At 46.8% G+C, this 18,586-nt stretch overlaps 1 protein-coding gene across 7 annotated transcripts in view; it reads left to right on the forward strand.

The window, feature by feature from the left end:
- Bcorl1 (BCL6 co-repressor-like 1) overlaps positions 1-18,586 on the forward strand; it is a 66,711-nt gene that overhangs the window by 39,436 nt on the left and 8,689 nt on the right. For all 7 annotated transcript variants that reach the window (NM_178782.4, XM_006541497.3, XM_006541499.4 and 4 more), the window contains 4 exons: positions 3,129-3,352; positions 8,283-8,504; positions 11,078-11,244; positions 12,361-12,506. In NM_178782.4, the coding sequence (NP_848897.3) occupies positions 3,129-3,352; positions 8,283-8,504; positions 11,078-11,244; positions 12,361-12,506 (759 nt within the window). The remainder of the gene's footprint in view (positions 1-3,128; positions 3,353-8,282; positions 8,505-11,077; positions 11,245-12,360; positions 12,507-18,586) is intronic.

Consider the following 18,586-nt stretch of genomic DNA (forward strand, 5'->3'; position numbering starts at 1 on the left):
CACCTGCCTCTGCCTCTCAAGTACTAGGATTAAAGGCACATGATACTAGCTCTTTCAGTCAGAAGGACCTCTTTGGAGTTGCCTGGACCTATTTGCTAGCTAGTCCATAACACTGAGATAGACGTTGCCACAGCATGCATGATAGGGGCTTAGCTAGCCGTTGCTAGACCATCTGCAGTAACATACTGAATACCAGTGATCAAGGTATCTTGCTTGTTTAAGGGCAGCCCAAACTATTGAGAAGTAGGTCATTCTCCCTCTCTGAGTATTTTTGGGAGCTATGCATTGAAGCCACTGGTGTTAGCAAATCTTTTCATGCAGAAATTTCTTAAAAAAAAATATATATATATTTAAACAGGGTTTCTCTGTATAGCCCTGGCTGTCCTGGAACTCACTTTGTAGACCAGGCTGGCCTCGAACTCAGAAATCTGCCTGCCTCTGCTTTGCCTCCCAAGTGCTGGGATTAAAGGCGTGCGCCACCATCGCCCGGCTAAAATATATTTTTATTGATTTTTTTATGTTTATGGGTGCTTTTCCTGTATGTATGTCTGTGCAGCACATGCAGGCACTTACTGAGGAGGCTAGAATAGGGCACCAGAACCTCCAGACTGCAATACAGATCATTGTGATTCTGTGTGAGTGCTGGGAATCAAACCCGTGTCCTCATGAAGAGCATCTAGTGTTCCTAACCACGGAGGCATCTCTCTAACCCCGGGCCGGGGGGTGAGTTTTGACAAGCACGCCCCTCCTCAGAAAGCTCAAGTCTCCTTACCTACACTATTTGGCTTTCAGGCCAGGGTCAGAGAAGTAGGAAACGGACAAGCCAGGTAGATCACCCTCCTCTCTAACTCTCATGGCCTCTCCTTTCATCTTGTGCTTGGCTCGCTTCCTTTTCATTCTATGAAAGAGGTAGAAACAGCTCTTTCCATGTGCCTACCTGTCCCCTGCACACTCTGTGCTTTTGTAGGCTAGCATAAAGCTCTGGTTCTTCTGCAACTGAGTACACTCCAGAGTTTGCCCTGCCCTTGGTTACATGGAGTAGATGCCTGTTTATTTCCTTCTTTATTGAACTCCGAGATGTGGTTTTCCGTGCTCTCCACGGTTTTCACAAGGCACAGTTCTGTTTCTTCCTCTTGCTTTAACCCTCTTGTTGGGTCAGAAGCTCTGGATTAAGGCTGAGTATGGTGGGTGTATGCCTTTAATTATAGCACTCAAGAAGTAGAAGTAGGCGAATCTTTATGAGTTCTAGACTAACCTGGTCTACATAGTGAGTTTCAGGTCATCCAGGACCATATACTGAGACCATGTCTATAAAACAAGCCAGGAGGTGGTGGCGCACGCCTTTAATCCTAGGACATGGGAGGCAGAGGCAGGCCGACCTCTGAGTTCCATGTCAGCCTGCTCTGCAGAGTGAGTTCCAAGACTGACAGGGCTACACAGAGAAACCCTGTCTCTAAAAATAAAATAAAAGAAGCAGTGCAGAATCCCTAGCACTCAGGGTGCAGAGGCAGGTGCTTCTCCAGGCAGCCAGGGTTTTACAGAGAAACTCTGTCTCAGAACAAAAGGGAGCAGGGATACCTGCTGGGCAAGTGAGAATTGGGTTTGTTCAATGAGTGTCGCTGGGTATATCAACCACACACTAGTCCAGGTTGAATGCACACAGTAGTTGGCTAACACAAAACATACTCCATGTTTTTTTTTAATGGGCTTTTTGTTTTGTTTTCATATTTTTTTGCCATGCTGATTCATTTTTGTTTTTCATGTTTGTGTTTTAGGTTTTTGGAGAGAGGGAAAACATTTTAAAAAGACTAAAAATGGGGTAAAAAGACCTGAGTTTGAATGTTCTTGCTGGAAGTGTCAGAGACCATGTAGCACAGCATTTCTTGGCCATATTGTGAGGACCCACTAATACACTAGGTGGAAGAAGGATAGTATGATAGCTAGGGCTTCTTTCCTAAATCCATAAGCTACAGCCAGTTGTGCAATTTCCTTTTATTGTTGTTATTGTTTTGAGACAAGTTCTGTCTGCATAGTCCTTGCAGTCCTGGAACCCACGACATAGACCAGGCCGTCTTCCAACTCACAGAGATTCAAGGCTTGCGCTACCTCCCACCCCAGCCAATTCACTGGTCTTGAATAGAGACTCCTACATCTGCATCTGCCTTTGGCAGTTTTACAGATGAGAGTCCATTTCAAGTTTGGGGTGGCAGTGAGTTGAGAACTCTGGGATTCCAGTCTCTTCATTTCACACATGGTAGAAACTGAAGTTGCAGCTACTTCATTCATAGCCTTACTGATCTGTTGTGTGCTAGGCTTGGTGTTCAGGTTTGTGACGGAGATACCCCTTCCCCCTAGAGCTTGCACTGAAGTCATATAATAAATAGTGCAGCAACAAATAAGAGAGACCCTCCCTCAATACAAGGTGGAGGGAGGGGCCTGACACCTGATGTTGACCTCTGTAACTGCTCATTACAGCACCTACAAATACAGACATAGCCACACACACAAGCCATGCATCTCCATTGCCAATCGATACAAGTGAATGGTTTATGTCACCTACACAAGAGGTTTAAGGCAGACCCTATGGGGTGAGGCTCTTGCTAGTGGAGTTTGCAGTAGACCTTTTTGAAATTACAATTTTAGACACATGTTGTTGCCCTGTGATACCAATTACCTGATTTCCAATCAGGGAAGGCAGTATCTTTCTGCCATTACACACAAGTAGGCCTATACTGCGCTGGGGAGTGTCTGTTGCATTTACCTTGGTATCTTCAGACAGGAACTGACAGGCAGTTAGAGGTGAGGAGAACTGAGCTCGTAAAGTTAGCCCTCCACTTTGTACTTGAACCCCACTGTACTTGATTGATACTTCAGCAAAACTGCCAAGTTGCTTTTGATTTTGGAGAGGGAGGGGGTAGAGAAAGGCTGAAAAGAGATTCTGGTTTGCTCTGAGCTATGGGGAGATCCTTTCAAAATGACCCGCATTTTGGGGGCCAGTTAGATGGGCTGCCCCCTGCTGGCAGGTCTGGGAAGCGCCTCCCACGGATAGATGGGGAATTTGCATGGTAAAGCACTAAAGGATGGTGTTCCATTTCTGTGACAGTCGTTCTTTCCTGTTTCTTGTTCAGATTCAAAGGCCCGTAAGCAGAAGACTTCCTCCCAAAGTTCAGAGCACTGCCTCAGGAACAGGAACCTTCTCTTGTCCAGCAAAGCCCAGGGGATCTCGGACTCACCAAACGGTTTCCTTCCAGATAACCTGGAGGAGCCAGCCTGCCTTGAAAACCCAGAAAAGCCGTCAGGAAAGCGAAAGTGCAAGACCAAGCACATGGCAAACGCCTCAGAAGAGGCAAGGGTATGTAGCCACCAAAGGGACCAATATGACGACCGTGGGCTAGAGAGGCCGACTTTCTAGCACGTCTGTCTAGCTGTAATTCTCTCCCAGAGGGCAAAGGAAACAAGTAGATGGGGGAGGGGGCCACTGAGCTGTATGAAAGTATTCTAAAAGTATTCTAGAAACGCGGGACACATTCAAACAGTGGAAACTGAAGTTATAGTTAATTATGGGGTTTGACCCCTGATTTCTTTTCCCTAACAATCCTTGTACCTCATTTTTAAATATGGCAGGGTATTAGCCTGAACAGATTGTTAACATCCAGTCAAGAAGCTCCTGTCTGACTTTCTGAGACAACTAAGGTAGAGTGTAACTTGTTGAAGCCAGGATTTTGTTACCTAGACCAAGGTTTAAGGGTCCAGGTTAGCTGCTGTCTCCATCCTGTCCCCTGTTCCTTTGCCTCTGGAGGAAGCCTAGCAGCGAATGAATTGGGTACTTAGCAGTTAGCCAGGCAAGCATTCTTTGAACCCTTTTCAAAATTACCAGTTCATTTGCTTCTGCGGTTCATAACACTTGCAGCGCTGTCAGATTCTACAATGTACCGCTAAAGAAGAATGGCATAGTCCTTTGAAGGAAGTGAGTTGCAGGTCCAGCGTGTACCTGTGATAGGTATCTGCCATTGACAACAGAAAATCAAATGACCACGTTGGGCTGGTTTGGTTAGTTACAGCTCTTATTCTTCTGTCTGGCTTTCAAGTAGGAATTCCCAAATGATACCAGTGAGGGATAGATGCTTGTCTTTGCCCACCTCTTCCTCCCCCGTGAATCCTTGTTGCAGCTTAGACAAGACACTCAAGTCTATTTGCTCATCTTTAAATGGAGCTGATGCTCCCTGCCCCTTCTGTCTCACAGGAGTACTTGGGGGGAACAAAAGCAATGTCTGTGACAGGCTTTGATAACGGAAAGTGTTCTCTGAGGGTCAGTATGCATCCTTGCACTTCAGGCAGAGACAGGAATGAGAGAACTAGAGGGAAAGCCAGACCAACTGTGATCTGGCATGCCAGGGAATCCATTATCCCAAACCCATAGACTACAGGACTGATAGGAGCCACTGGGAGAGTACAGACACGTGCTTGGCTCTGGCCGCCTCTTTCTTCTTGTCACTTTTTATTTATTTAATGTATGTGCTTATATTGTGTGTAGAGGTGAGAGGACAAGCTCGGGTGTAGGTCCCTTGTTTGAGACAGTCTCTCTGTTTTTCTGCTGCATGCACTGGGTAAGCAGGAATGGATTTTTTTCTGTCTCCACCTCCCATCTTCCCATAGAGTACTGGGTTTATAGGCACTTGTATCACAAGTCCAGCTTTTATATGGGTTCTGGGGATTCGAACTCATATCCTCATGCTTGTATGGCAAAGTTGCTTTTACTCCAGCTCTCCTGTTGGTGCTCTTAATTCCCAAGTACTTCTTAGAGGTAGGCACTTATATTCCAGTCATTTTACAGTAAAGACTTATGAGAGGTGACTCAGTGGTCCTCCTTGCCAGAATCAGGACATGAAACAAATTTGTCTGCCTGAGGAAGAGGCCTAGGTTGTCAATGTGTCTTGCAGTCTCTGAGTAACTGCTTTCTGCCCGTTTCTGGGCCTCCCTAGGAAGTAGGTTAGTAGGCAGAAAACACTACCATCTTTAAACAGTTCTGAGACAGGTAGAGGTCCCCGGGTCCTGCCCTCCTTCCCATCTTCCCTGGCCCCATCCCACACAAAGGGCTCAGCAGCACACTCATGCTTCTGTGTGCTTGCTCTGGCTGGCACCGGGTCTGCTAAAATGTTCTCCTGGAGAGGGTTTTGTCTCTCCCTGCAGCCTCCCTTCCCCCTCCTGCCTTTCTTTCTCTCCCAGTCACCACACCTGCTCCAGTTGCCCCCATGGCACGGGGCTTTGTAGTAGGAAGCAAGGCAGGGGGAGGATGGGGGATGCTCCTGCAACACTAAAGCGCAGCATTGGACAAGAGCCTCTTCCCACAGGGGCTCAGAGCCAGGAGGAAGAGGGGGGAGGGGTCCCCTTACATGGTCTCACCCCTCCCCCTCTCGGGCAGCCTTCTTGCCTGCTCTGGCAGCCTGGCTTTCAGAAAGGAACTTACTGGAGCTGGCTTAGTGTCACAAAACCTGAGTCCATTTCCCCATGGTTTCCAGTCCTGGTGTTATAGTTTCCATCTTCCTAGCAATAAAGCAGTATCATATAGTTAGTGTTTTCTTGCTAGGGATTGTGCCTCCACCGTTCTGCCATGGAAACTGATCAAGACTTGTTGAAATTTACCCGAGGGCATAGATTCCCTGGCCCTGTATCATTTATCTCTTAGTGCCCCTTCCTTGACTTTATGGAACTTTCTAGGTAACTTTTTTTGACTCCCCAGGCTTTGTACAGGGATAGCTTGAATCAAGGCAACACATAATTGTAATGCGCCCAGCTCTGACTTCAGTGCCGTAAGCAACAACTGAGAAGGTGACAGTGGGACCGGTGCCCCTAAGGAACTTAAGAACTAGCGAGAGCTACGTGTAGAGGGTAAAGAAGGCTTGTTTGATCCTGGAGCTGAAGGCCAGCTTAAGCAAAGTAGTAAGACAGAATCCTAATGGAAATTAAGAAAAAAAAACTTCCTAGGGGTTTCAAGACTCAACTACCCATGGAAAACAGCAAGAAAATAAGAAGTGAGATGTCAGAGGATAAACTCTGAGTAGGCTTTGGACTTGCAGTGGGGCCAGAGGGCAGAAAAGTGCAGAGGACAGGATTGGACTGAGCTTCGGATGCTCGGGGGGGCTTTGAGTAGATGCTCGTGTTTTTAGCATAAACAGTCACTCTGAAATCTAGCGGCCCCGCATAACCAGAAGCAGATAGCCACGTATCATCTTTTAGTTTCTGGAGCTCAGGGTTTCAGGAACAGCTTAGCTGAGCCCAGTGTGGGGTTTTGTGTGAGGTCACAGTCCAGGTGTTAGGCAGGACTACATCGGTGTGTTTCTGGTGTATGTAGTTTGTGCACGTAGCTGGCAAAATGATGCTGACCATTGGGAGGAGGCCTCTATTCCCTTCCTCGTGGATCCCCTCAAAGGTCTTTTCTCACAGAAAATAATTTGAGAGAGAACCAAAAAGGTGCCATAGTGTCTTTTGGAACCTGACTTTGGAAGTGACACCCCATTCCCTTTGTAGTCTTACCTGGGTAAACCTTATCCCAGTGTGGGAAGGGAGCTACACAGAGCTGGACCCTCAGGGATAGGATCGTCAGGGTTCATTGTGGTGGCCACCCCGTTACTCTTCTATCTGCTTTCTAGTGGATTCAAGTCTCTCATCCATGCAGGGTCTAAAACCCTGCTAACATCCCCTCAGGTGACCTTCAGTTCATAGCTTTGACTTGGAGCCAGGTGCAGCTGAGGCTGCTCCCATCTTGGAATCCAGTTGCTACAGCGCAGTTATTCCTCACCTAGAACCTGAGTTTGAGATATAAGTGACCTGTGCCCCTACAGACCAGACCAAGGGAGGCACAGTCGAGCAAGCACAGAAAGCTCCTATGTACGTACCTTCAACTCAAAATGGGGCAGAGGGAAGCACCTCTGTGTGGCTTCTGCAGACAGACCTCTCAGAACATTTGTAGTCCACAGCCTTTGTAGGACTTCATTATTTCAGAAGGGAAAAATGAATGCTCCGAGGAGTTAGGCTTTACTTAAGGGTCTTAAAGAATATATTTATTCATTTATTTTATATGTACATGAGTACACCATTGCTGTCTTCAGACACACCTGAAAAGGGCATCAGATCCCTTTACAGATGGTTGTGATCCACCATGTGGTTGCTGGGAATTGAACTCAGGACCTCTGGAAGGGCAGTCGGTGATCTTAACCACTGAGCCATCTCTCCAGCCCTACTTTAGGGGTTTTAACTAGTGGGTGGCAGAGGCAAACTTCAAGCCCAGCCCTGTCTGGTTCCAGGGCCTCACAGTCCACTGCCCAGGATGGGCCTGAATATAATCTTAGGCCATGGTATGAAAAAAGCTGATGCAAGCTTATGAGGTTGGATATGGGGGCAGGTTTATAGAGGAGTGAAGGGATTGAGAATTGTGCCTGGTCAGACTGCTGCCTCTGTGTGTCTCTTTGTTCTCATTACCTATAGACACAGCTTGTCCAAAATGTCAACAAGTGGACGTTGGGGCCAGGTAGAAAAGGCATACCAAGTGCTTGAGAGAAGCTGGGCTGTCTCGTCCCAATTTTCAATCCTCCCGTCTTGCCAGGGTTTATGGGGCTGAGGATCTGATATTTCTAACATGTTGTCTTCTTAGTCAGGGTCTCTATTCCTGCACAAACATCATGACCAAGAAGCAGGTTGGGGAGGAAAGGGTTTATTCAGCTTACACTTCCACATTGCTGTTCATCATCAAAGGAAGTCAGGACTGGAACTCGGGCAGGTCAGGAAGCAGGAGCTGATGCAGAGGCCATGGAGGGATGTTCTTTACTGGCTTGCTTCCCCTGGCTTGCTCAGCCTGCTCTCTTATAGAACCCAAGACTACCAGCCCAGAGATGGCACCACCCACAAGGGGCCTTTCCCCCTTGATCACTAATTGAGAAAATGCCTTACAGCTGGATCTTGTGGAGTCATTTCCCCAACTGAAGCTCCTTTCTCTGTGATAACTCCAGCCTGTGTCAAGTTGACACAAAACTAGCCAGTACACATGTATCCACCCATGGAAATGCAGGGGCTTTCCTTATTTTGAAAATAAGCTCACATGACTAGTGACTAACCTAGCCTCCAGGCTCCCAAGCTGACAGTAGACTGGGCCACTTGGCATAGTGTCAATAAAGGAAAACATGAGTGCCGGATGTAACGAGGTGGCTTTCGCAGCCAAATGGCATGGCCATGATGAATTGGATATGTTGCCTGGCCTGACCCAGGACTTCATTTCTGTTTTCCAGAGCAAAGGTCGTTGGAGCCAGCAGAAGACACGATCTTCTAAATCTCCCACTCCTGTGAAGCCCACAGAACCATGTACACCCTCGAAGTACCGAAGTGCTGGCCCTGAAGAGGCCTCAGAGTCACCCACTGCCCGACAGATTCCCCCAGAGGCACGGAGACTTATAGTGAATAAAAATGCCGGGGAGACCCTGCTGCAGAGAGCAGCTCGCCTGGGTTATAAGGTGAGTAAGTCTCCCTGAACAGGCGATGACAGGATGACGACGTTGGCCTGGACCTTAGGGAGCAGCTATACTGTTGGTTCCTCTGCATCCGATGGTCTCCCTCTACTCTGCACATGGCCTCTGAGGATGCCCCTTATGTGCGCTCCTCTTTAAAATGTCAGTTCAGGAGAAATGCATTTGAAAAGGTAGCACAATATCGTCCACTGCATTCCTAGGCTATGAAGGGGATTTGAAATTTTCACTTTGTCTTAGGTTAACAAAGGGGAAGTAATGGCTTCCCCAACGACACGTGGTGATGATTACTGGTTACACATTATCTATCTCCTGTGGTTTCTCCTCATTTGGGCTTTCAGGTAGAAGGGTTAAGAGCCTGTTCAATAATCCTGGGCTAACCCACCCGTACTACATACTTTCTTAAACATGGGAATGAGAACAAACAAGGCAGGCTTCCTTCCTTCTTTCCTTCTTTCCTTTCCTTCTTTCCTTTCCTTCTTTCCTTTCCTTCTTTCCTTCCTTCCTTCTCTCCTTCCTTCCTTCCTTCCTTCCTTCCTTCCTTCCTTCCTTCCTTCCTTCCTTCTCTCCTTCCTTCTTTCCTTCTCTCCTTCCTTCCTTCCTTCCTTCCTTCCTTCCTTCCTTCCTTCCTTCTCTCCTTCCTTCTTTCCTTCTCTCCTTCCTTCCTTCCTTCCTTCCTTCCTTCCTTCCTTCCTTCCTTCCTTCCTTCCTTCCTTCTCTCCTTTCTTCCTCCTCTCTGTGTAATAGTCCTGGCTGTCCAGAAGCTCACTCTGTAGACCAGGCTGGCCTTGAACTCAGAGATCTCCCCCACCTCTGCCTCCTGGGTGCTGGAATTAAAGGTGTGTGCCACCATGCCCGGCAAAAGGCAGCATTCCTTGAGTACTTATTTTATCATGTTAAGGCCTTTGATTATAGTAAGTCTGTTGAGGTAGGTCTTATTCCTAGAGTTAGCAGTATGAAATGATATGGCAAGATGTATGTGGTAGATTACCCAGGTGATAATCCAAAGCCCTGGGAAGTAGAGATAGGCAAGTCAGCAATTGAAGGCCAGCCTCGGCTACATAGCGAATTCAAAGCCAGCCTGGGCTACCAACAAAAGAAAATAAAATGTGTCCAATATCAGTTATGACAGTACTTTTGTCTGAGTTCAAACACATCCTGTGCCTCCCATGTGAGATGTACCTGAGGCTGTATGTTGGTGCACGTTTTTATCCTTGTCTGCTCTCTGTTGAAACACATACCTTTGGCTATGTATCTCTGCCCCACTGTGTGATGGTTTCCTTGGGATTTGCTTGTGGATGCGGACTTATCCACATTGCAGAGTTTACCTTCTCTATTAGGCTTTCTGTACCTGTAAGGGTCCACTCTGGTCTGTGCAACTTGCACGGTGTCTCCATCAAGCTGCCAATGTACCTTTCTTGAGTATTTAGTATGGATGTCTGCATGGCTCTCAGGGAGACCTCAGGATGTATTGAAATCCAGTCTCCGCAGAAACAGCAAACAGGAGAAAATTGGAGTAAGACTAGAACAGAGCTGGACACCCCCAGCCCAGGCACAGAGTAGCTATCTCCAGACATCCTCTCACGGTGTCTCCTGGGCTTCCTGAGAGCACTGACAGCAGAACTAGTGGGTACCATGTTCTAGAAGCTTCACCCAATGGAACTGCCAATCTCCATCCCAGTTTATTCATAGCTTTGTCCCACGGTAGCAGGAATGCTTCAAGTCACTTGAGTTCTCCCTCTTGTCCCACCATCTCAGCTCCAGGAAGGTAGCATTACCCGAGGCTGAATGATAGAAGTACATTGTGGCTATAGATCTAACTCCATTGCTTTGCCTAGCAGGCACAGAGCCCTGGTCTCAATTCCCAGTACTACATCAATTGGGTAGAATGGTATACACCTTTAATCCGAAAGATCTGAGATTCAAGATCATTCTTGGCTATATAGGGAGTATAAGAGCAGCCTGGCTGGGCAGTGGTGGCGCACGCCTTTAATCCCAGCACTTGGGAGGCAGAGGCAGGCAGATTTCTGAGTTCGAGGCCAGCCTTGTCTACAGAGTGAGTTCCAGGACAGCCAGGACTACACAGAGAAACCCTGTCTCAGGGAAAATAAAAAGAGCAGCCTGGGCTACAACAAGACCCTGTCTCAAAGCAAAAAACCAAAGTGAATTGTGGAGTTGTGCTTGCCTGGGGTAACTGGAATTTATGAGCCTGTCAGGAGCAGAGTTCCCATGTATATCTTGTAAAGCTCAGAAAGGTGATTGCTGGGCAGCAGAGGAGCCTCTCTGAAGACCTTACTCCAAAGATCACCACCCAGATGAGTGCCCTTGGCCATAAGAAATGTCTTCCTCCTGCCAAGGGACCAGCTCAGGGCTGGGGCCCAGCAATGGAGGCTGAGAACTACCTTTGTTCACAAAAGATTTTGAATTGTGTCATTTGTTTCCTCGTATAAAGAACAGGCTGTAAAACTTGTCAGACACTTGTGGAGTGGCAAGTCTAACAGGGAGGATTCAAAAAACTTCAGACTTGTCTTTGCTCACAGAGCTGTCTCCCATCCCTACAGGACGTAGTTCTCTACTGCCTCCAAAAGCACAGCGAGGATGTGAATCACCGTGACAACGCGGGCTACACAGCCTTGCACGAAGCCTGTTCCCGGGGCTGGACTGATATCCTGAACATCCTCTTGCAACATGGGGCTAATGTGAACTGCAGCTCGCAGGATGGCACAAGGCAAGAAGGCTGTTCCTCTGCCAAGTCTCAGACCTCAGTTCAGTCCCTCGCTTCAGAGCTTTACTCAGACCTGGATATTTGCAGAATGTCCAGCTGCTGGTGTCAAAAAGGCTTTAACCAGGAAGCCTTTTGAAAGGATGTCTGAAGGGAGCCAGCTTAGGGGCAGGAGCTGATGAGTTCCTCAATGGCCAGTCTGTATGGGACTAAGGAAAGGCTGAGGTTGTCCAGGGTTCACTCTGTCCCATGCCAAGTCAATCCACTCAACCCTCCTGAATACCATCATCGTCGTGGGCCATTTATCTCATGTGGAATTGAGGCCTTAGGTTCCAAGCAGAGCACTAATCTAGGTTTCACATTCCAGATTGGGTTTTTGTAATTTAGTCTCTGTGAACATACAAAAAAATTAACTACCTGGGTCTGTGAGATTGGCTTGATATATGTAGGCACTTGCCTTCAAGCCTGGCCCTCTTGGCTGCCACATGATGGAAGAAGAGAGCCGATTCCTGCAAGTTGTCTCCTAACTTCTGCACACATATTCATGCACACACACACACACATAATACAGAAATAAGTAAATGCACTACACCATATTAATGTGCACACATAAACAAACATAAAACCTTTCCATGTCTCAGAGAAGTCACACCCATCTCCTCTACTCCAGGGGAAGTGTATACCAAGTAGAAGGGGCCAGATCAAAGTGTACAGGCTCTGCTTGGCTGCTACCTGGTGTGGAGCCTCCCTACCTATCCAACCCTGCCCTTGCGCAGTCACCTGGGCCCTTCCTCTTCCACAACCACCCACACCTGCTTTAATTTTAACTTCCACCAGGGACCTGTTCTCCACTGAACTCCTAGTAGATCGACATTGTGCTCTAGATACTGTCCGAAGATGCGGGGGAACACAGAGGAGAGACAAATATGGGAAAGAAAAAGAGGTGCACAGAGACAATATGAAGCGTAGGCCAGAGGTGGCTCCCCTGCTCTCTTACCCATGTTACACTGGGGTTACCTCGAGGTCACCATACTATCTTTCTCACTCTTCTTCCCCCTAATATCGCATTGTGAAAGTTCTCCATTAAATCCTGTAGCCCTGACTCTTATTTGACCTCCACAGGCCAGTTCATGATGCTGTGGTCAATGACAACCTAGAAACCATCTGGCTCTTGCTATCCTACGGAGCTGATCCCACACTGGCTACCTACTCGGGTCAGACAGCCATGAAGCTGGCCAGCAGTGATAACATGAAGCGCTTTCTCAGTGGTAAGCATTGACCACAGTTGCAGCCAGAATCCTCAGGGTTTGTTGGCCTTGGACTCCTCAACCGGGGGATGGGGGAGGTCTTCAGTCACTCTGTCCTAGACAGTTCCCACAAGGATGTGTTCTGTCTTCACGTATTCCTTCAGTGTCTTGGCAATTTCTAGCTACTTTAAAAAGTCCCTTGCTGTGAGTGTCCACATCACTACCTCAGTAAGGCCCTCACCTCCTACAGAGATTCATTTCACCACTAGGTGTCTGGAGCAGACCTCCCAATGGGAAACTGGCTATACTCTTGGCTGGAAGCAGGATATGTTGACCTGTGCTATGAATGGAATGTCGGTGGTAGAGAATGAATAATCCCCATTTTGCTGTTGCTGCAGTCTCTTCTTGATTGTAATTAAAGTGGGACCTCTGGGACCCTTCCTGATGCTTGATTCTTTGTGGCTCTTCTCCCATGGTAACTTTGATACTTTCTATGCATTCCAGTATTCCCCTTCTCTCCATTCCTGCCTCTTCTCCACCCTCTGCCTTCTAGTGAAGTGTCATGTTCAGGTCCACGGCCAGGGCCACAAGTCATTTCATAGATTTTTCTCTCTAGTACGTAGCACTGTGTGTCAGCAGGTAGGCAGGCTGATCTGAGTTGGGCAGCTAGGATGGGAATGAAAGAGAAGACTCTACTTACAGCATGCTCAGTGTCAGTTCCTTCTGCCGTTATCTCAACTCTTTGTGACATCATGGCTTAGTCCTTCGGATTGCCTGAGTGATGGATGCTGCAGTTGGGAGTTGCAGCCGTGACCCTCTTCATAGGCTTCAGTTGTGATACAAACATCTATTCCCCTCTTACCCAAACTTTGGCCCATTGGTCACCAACTACACCTGCCAATGATGCAGCACTGGGTTCCCAGGTTAGGCGGGAGTCACGCTTGCTTAAGAGAATTTTGCTGAGTAGCTAATAATGTCAGGAGTAAGAGAACCTATACTAAAAGTTCCCATGGGAGGGAAAAGAGGTGGGGATATTGTAGAGGCTGCAGGGAGGCAAGGGGATGACAGATTGCCTAGGAAGGGTTTGACTTGTGCCCGTCCACCCTCCAAACAGTGCCCTTAACTAACCTCTGAGTATAGGCCTCAGGCTTTCCAGCCTTCCTTATCCTCGGGCTAGGGGACCGACCGGAGGCTTCCTTTTTTAATTTCTTCCATGACGCTGGGTCCTTGAGCATCTGGTCATCATGAGACATAGTCACTTAGGGATTTCTTTCCATCAGTCACTTAGTGTAGGCCAGTAATGACTGGTTATTAATCCTTTCAGCAGAGCCACTCCAAGGGTGCAACATCTGTAGCCTCCTCCCACGCGTGTACACCTATGTATATTCTGTCTTAGATGTCAGCATGGCTCTGCAGGACAATGAAGCTTCTTTGTCTTTCGTAACTTGTCTGATGGGGGTGGGGGGCTGCAAACCAGGTAGCACCTCTGGTTACTTTATTGAATATAAGTGTAAACCTTTCCTCCCTGATTGATCTGTCAAACTCCAAAAGACTTTAAATGTTGACACTTTGTTGATTTTGAGATGGGATCTCTCTGTGTAGTCCTGGCTCTTCTGGAACTTGCTATATAGACCAGACTAGCAGAGATCTGTCTGCCTCTGCCTTGTAAGTGCTAGGATTAAAGGCATGGGCCACCATACTCTGCCAATACTATTTTTTAATGCCTAAAAAATGAGAGATAAGAACTTCTTCTCTTTTTATTTTCTATAAACTCATCCCAATCTCCTAGGTAATTGTTTTAAAAAAAAATAACACTTTTAACGATAAGGTCTCACTGTGTGACTCTAATCAGAACTTGTTGCTTATATCAGGCAGGCCTCAAACTCAAGAGGTCTGAAGTTTTGTCTTAAATAACATCTGCTTGCCTCTGTTTCCTGAATGCTGGAATTACAGGTGTGTGCAACTACCCCCAGCCAAAAAGAATTTTAAGACATGTATTACATGTTTTATGTAATTCTATTATGATTAATAGAATTAATAAATACATTTATCATTATGTAAAGCTATTCTGGGTTACATAGTGAGTTCCAGACCAGCCTGTCCTCCTTAAGTGAACAAACAGCAAGACACTGCTTAAAAAAAAAAAAAAGGAAACGAAATTCATCTAATATAACAGTTTAACTGACTAATTCTATGACATTAAGTGCGTTCATGATGGTGATAATAACCATCATTGGGGGCTCTGATGCCTCAAAACTGAGCAGCGCCTCTCTTCCGTTTCATCCCTGGATGCTACCTCACCGGTTCCCCAGGAGCCATAAGGTCGAATGTTTCTGAGGTAGGAAGGTAGGGAGGTGCTCTTCTTATGTTACACCATATATCCAGCTACCTATGCATGGGCGGCTTTTGTTGGTGTTTTTTCAGAGGTGGAGGTTGTTTCTGGTATTGCTGTTGTTGTTGTTGTTTTAAATTTCAGTTCACCTGTCTGGCTGAGACATTTAAAAGTATCCCATTCATCTTCAAGCACTTGCTTAGCCAGGTGCTGCAGACATGCATTGTCTGCGTCCTCCCTAGCCCAAGTCTTCCAGTAGAAAATGAGGCAAACCCATGTAGGGTGCTAAGGACTCCATATTTTGCAAGCATCAGGATTGGGCTTCATGGCTAGCTTTCCTCATTCTGTGTAAGGCTCCTGCTCTGGAATGGTTGCCTAGGACGGAACTCTTCTAAGAAAGCTATCTTGTTTACATGGAGCATGGAGCTGTCCAAACCCCCAAGAGATCTAGGAAAGGCTTCCCCCATGGGCCATCTTGCTAATTTACCTTTGACCCTTTGGAGAAAAAAAAAGAGCAATATCCAATGTTACTGCGAGGGAAAATAGACCGAGTTTTGCCTCCTCTGTGGAAGCGCACAGGAACTGTGCAGTTAGGGCTCAGACATTAGACTTCTTTCCCTTTCACTGGGGAAAGGGTTAGCCAATGACCAGTCAAGGTCACTGAAGCACACAGTTTTGGTTTTCCTGCAGAGACTTCTATGATATGAAGCCATATTGAAGACAGCTCATTTCTTTTTCTCCTTTCATGTCCCTCAGCTGGTGACTTTGGTTGGGTAGGGTATGCTAGGATGCTGGGATCTAGAGAAACTCTACTAGCTCCAATTCCATACGTGGGAACAAGGTTTTCTCTACTTAAGAATGAGGTACTGAAGGCCGGGCAGTGGTGGTGCACGCCTTTAATCCCAGCACTTGGGAGGCAGAGGCAGGAGGATTTCTGAGTTCGAGGCCAGCCTGGTCTACAGAGTGAGTTCCAGGACAGCTAGGGATACACAGAGAACCCTGTCTCAAAACAAAACAAACAAACAAACAAAAGTACTGCTGAGGGGGCTTTCAATAAAAAAGTGTAGGGTAAGATTGATGAGGTAAAATGACTAATTGATCAAATTACTGATCACCACGTGATCGTCGGTTCAGTGCCCTTTACTTCATTTACAGGGTTCCAGCCGCTGCGGTCTAGTTCTGAAACATTATCATCGTCCTTGCATACAACCTTGTACAAACTGTTTATTCCCGTCACCTTCTTCTCAGCTCCTGCAGTTGCCAATCTGCACTCCTGTCTCTGTGGCTTTGCCTATTCCAGACATTTCATATACATGGAACCCTATAAGGCATAATCATGTAGTATAGTGGTTTTATGGCCCATCTATATGCTAGCATGTTTCAGAACTACACTCATTTTAATATTCTATCACACTCTCTCCCTCTCCTTCTCTTCCTTCACCCTCTGTCTGTCAGTTTGTATGCGTGACAAATGTCAGAGGACAAGTTGTGGGAACTTAGTCTGTCTTTCCATGTGGGGGCCTGGGATTGAACTTGGATCTTCAGGCTGATGGTAGGCACCTTTACCTATTGAGCCATCTATCTGACCCAACATTCTTTTATGACTGACTAATAGTGTGTCCTCTGTGTGTGTGTGTGTGCGCATGTGTGCGCATGCACACGTGCACACACTATTTTTATCTGTTCATTCATGCATAGCCCTTTGCGCTGTGTCCATCTTTTAGCTTTTCCACGGTGCAGCTTTGGTCACGTGTGCTCCAATCCTTGTTTTATTGGTCCTGGTGCATTTGTATGTGAACAGGAATGTTTACGCTCACAGGAGTTTCTCACACAACGGGTAAAATCTTGCAAGTTTGCTGGGGATGAAGGCAGAATCCAAGAAAATAAAGGCCACTCATTTTGATGGTAGTCCTATCTGAGGACTATGGATTAATGCTATACCATCAGGTGACTCCGCCCACGTGTTTGTCACGCATGGGCCTGTTCCAACTTTAGCATCTTTGCTCATGCCAGCTAACTTTGGCAGGTTCACCTGTCCACGACAAAGCTTTGCAGGCGGTGGAGAGAATTAGAGGAATGTGCTGGGCTCTGAAGGCGATTCCTAGTGGGAGCCACAGGAATGTGGTGAACTTGACCTGCTCCAGTGGAATCCTGTGTGACTGCGGGTAGGGGGACAGGGGCGGCGGAGTGCATATGTTTTGGCACACTGCTTAAGCAAGCCCTTTGCTGTCTCACTTTATTGTGATTCTCTCCTTTCTCCTTAGTCATCCTCTTCCCTAGTATGTTTCTTAGTATGTTCTTCTCTTAGTATGTTTATTAAGCTCTTCTTAGGGGCCAGACACTGGAGTTCCGGCAAAGGAGGGACAGTAGTTAACAAAAAGTAGACCCTGTTCCTTCCTTTTACAGAAAGAAGGGCCTCCTTCCTTTATTTTCTATGATACAAAGCATAGGACTAGACTCAGAGTAGACTAGACACCTGCCCAACAGATGCTTCTGGAAGGAAGTCCTTGTGATTTAGGCAGTACAGTGTACTGAAGATGTGGAGGCTGTCAGCGGGGCCTCCATTTTATGTGGGGTGTACAGAGATCTAACCTCCACAACGTAAGGTGCCTCACTCTGCTGTTACTTTAAAAGCTATTCCCTGGTGCCTTCCCAGTGGGAGCCTGAGCTCGTCATGTCTTGGAAGATGGCTAAGAAGGGAGTGGCTTTGGAAGGTTACATTAACAGACAGTTCTTGCTGCTGGATTGGTCCAGAAGGGGCACTGGGTGGCGATGGTACCTTCAGTGGAGGAAGCAAGCTGCACTCCTTGGGGGGAATAACTCCCAGTGGAATTCTGGGACTGGCTTTGCAGGTGACCACCCTCATCTCCTTGTGTTCTTTGTGTTCTCTTCTTTCCTGTTACCTAGGTGCTACTTGAGAGCTGGTGGCGATCCCCCATCGCTCAGCCAGCCTGTTAATTGTACAATTGGGCACACTGGCAACTTCCTAGCCTTGCACTCACAGGCTTCATCAGGAAAGCCTGCTTTGTATCTGGGTGGGGAGAAGAGGTGAACCTGTCTACTGACTGATGCTAAGAAGCAGGGAGGCTGAGGGCGACCTGAGGCCTGTCTTTAGAGCTAGCCAATGAAAGGTGGGTTGTAAACCCCTTTCATTGTGGGAGTAGATACATAGAAGAAGTTAGCCACTTGAGACAGCTGTGTGATGGAGTGTTGTTGAGTCACAGTGTTGTACTACAGTCACCACTATCTGCTTTCAGAACTTTTTTATCATTGCAGAGGGAAACCCCAGATCTATTCTTAGTCACTGCCCTCCCCCCCACACACACACTGCCATCCATGCTTAGTCTGCCTTCTGTCTTATTGACTTTGCCTAGTCTGGAGATTTCATTGAGATGGATATATATATATATATATATATATATATATATATATATATATATCCTTTGTAACTGATTCTTAGTAGCATCATGTATTTCCAGTATGTGACATATTATCACTCTTTTTTGATTAATTTTTGTATTCGCTTTACATCACAGTATCACCCCTCCCATTAACCCCTACTCTTTTCTTTATATGGCACTTTGTGTCTGGCTTCTTTCACCTACCATTCATGTTGTTCCTTTTTATGGTTTAGTAATATTCTTCTTTGTGGATATTACCTCATTCTGTCTGTCCATTCATCCCTTGACGGACATTTGGGCTGTTTCTGACTTTTGACCATTGTGAATGGAGCCATGTCAGTTCATGTGGACAGAATTTTGTTTGAATA

This window comes from Mus musculus, chromosome X, assembly GCF_000001635.26.
Source record: "Mus musculus strain C57BL/6J chromosome X, GRCm38.p6 C57BL/6J".
Classification (NCBI taxonomy): domain Eukaryota; kingdom Metazoa; phylum Chordata; class Mammalia; order Rodentia; family Muridae; genus Mus; species Mus musculus.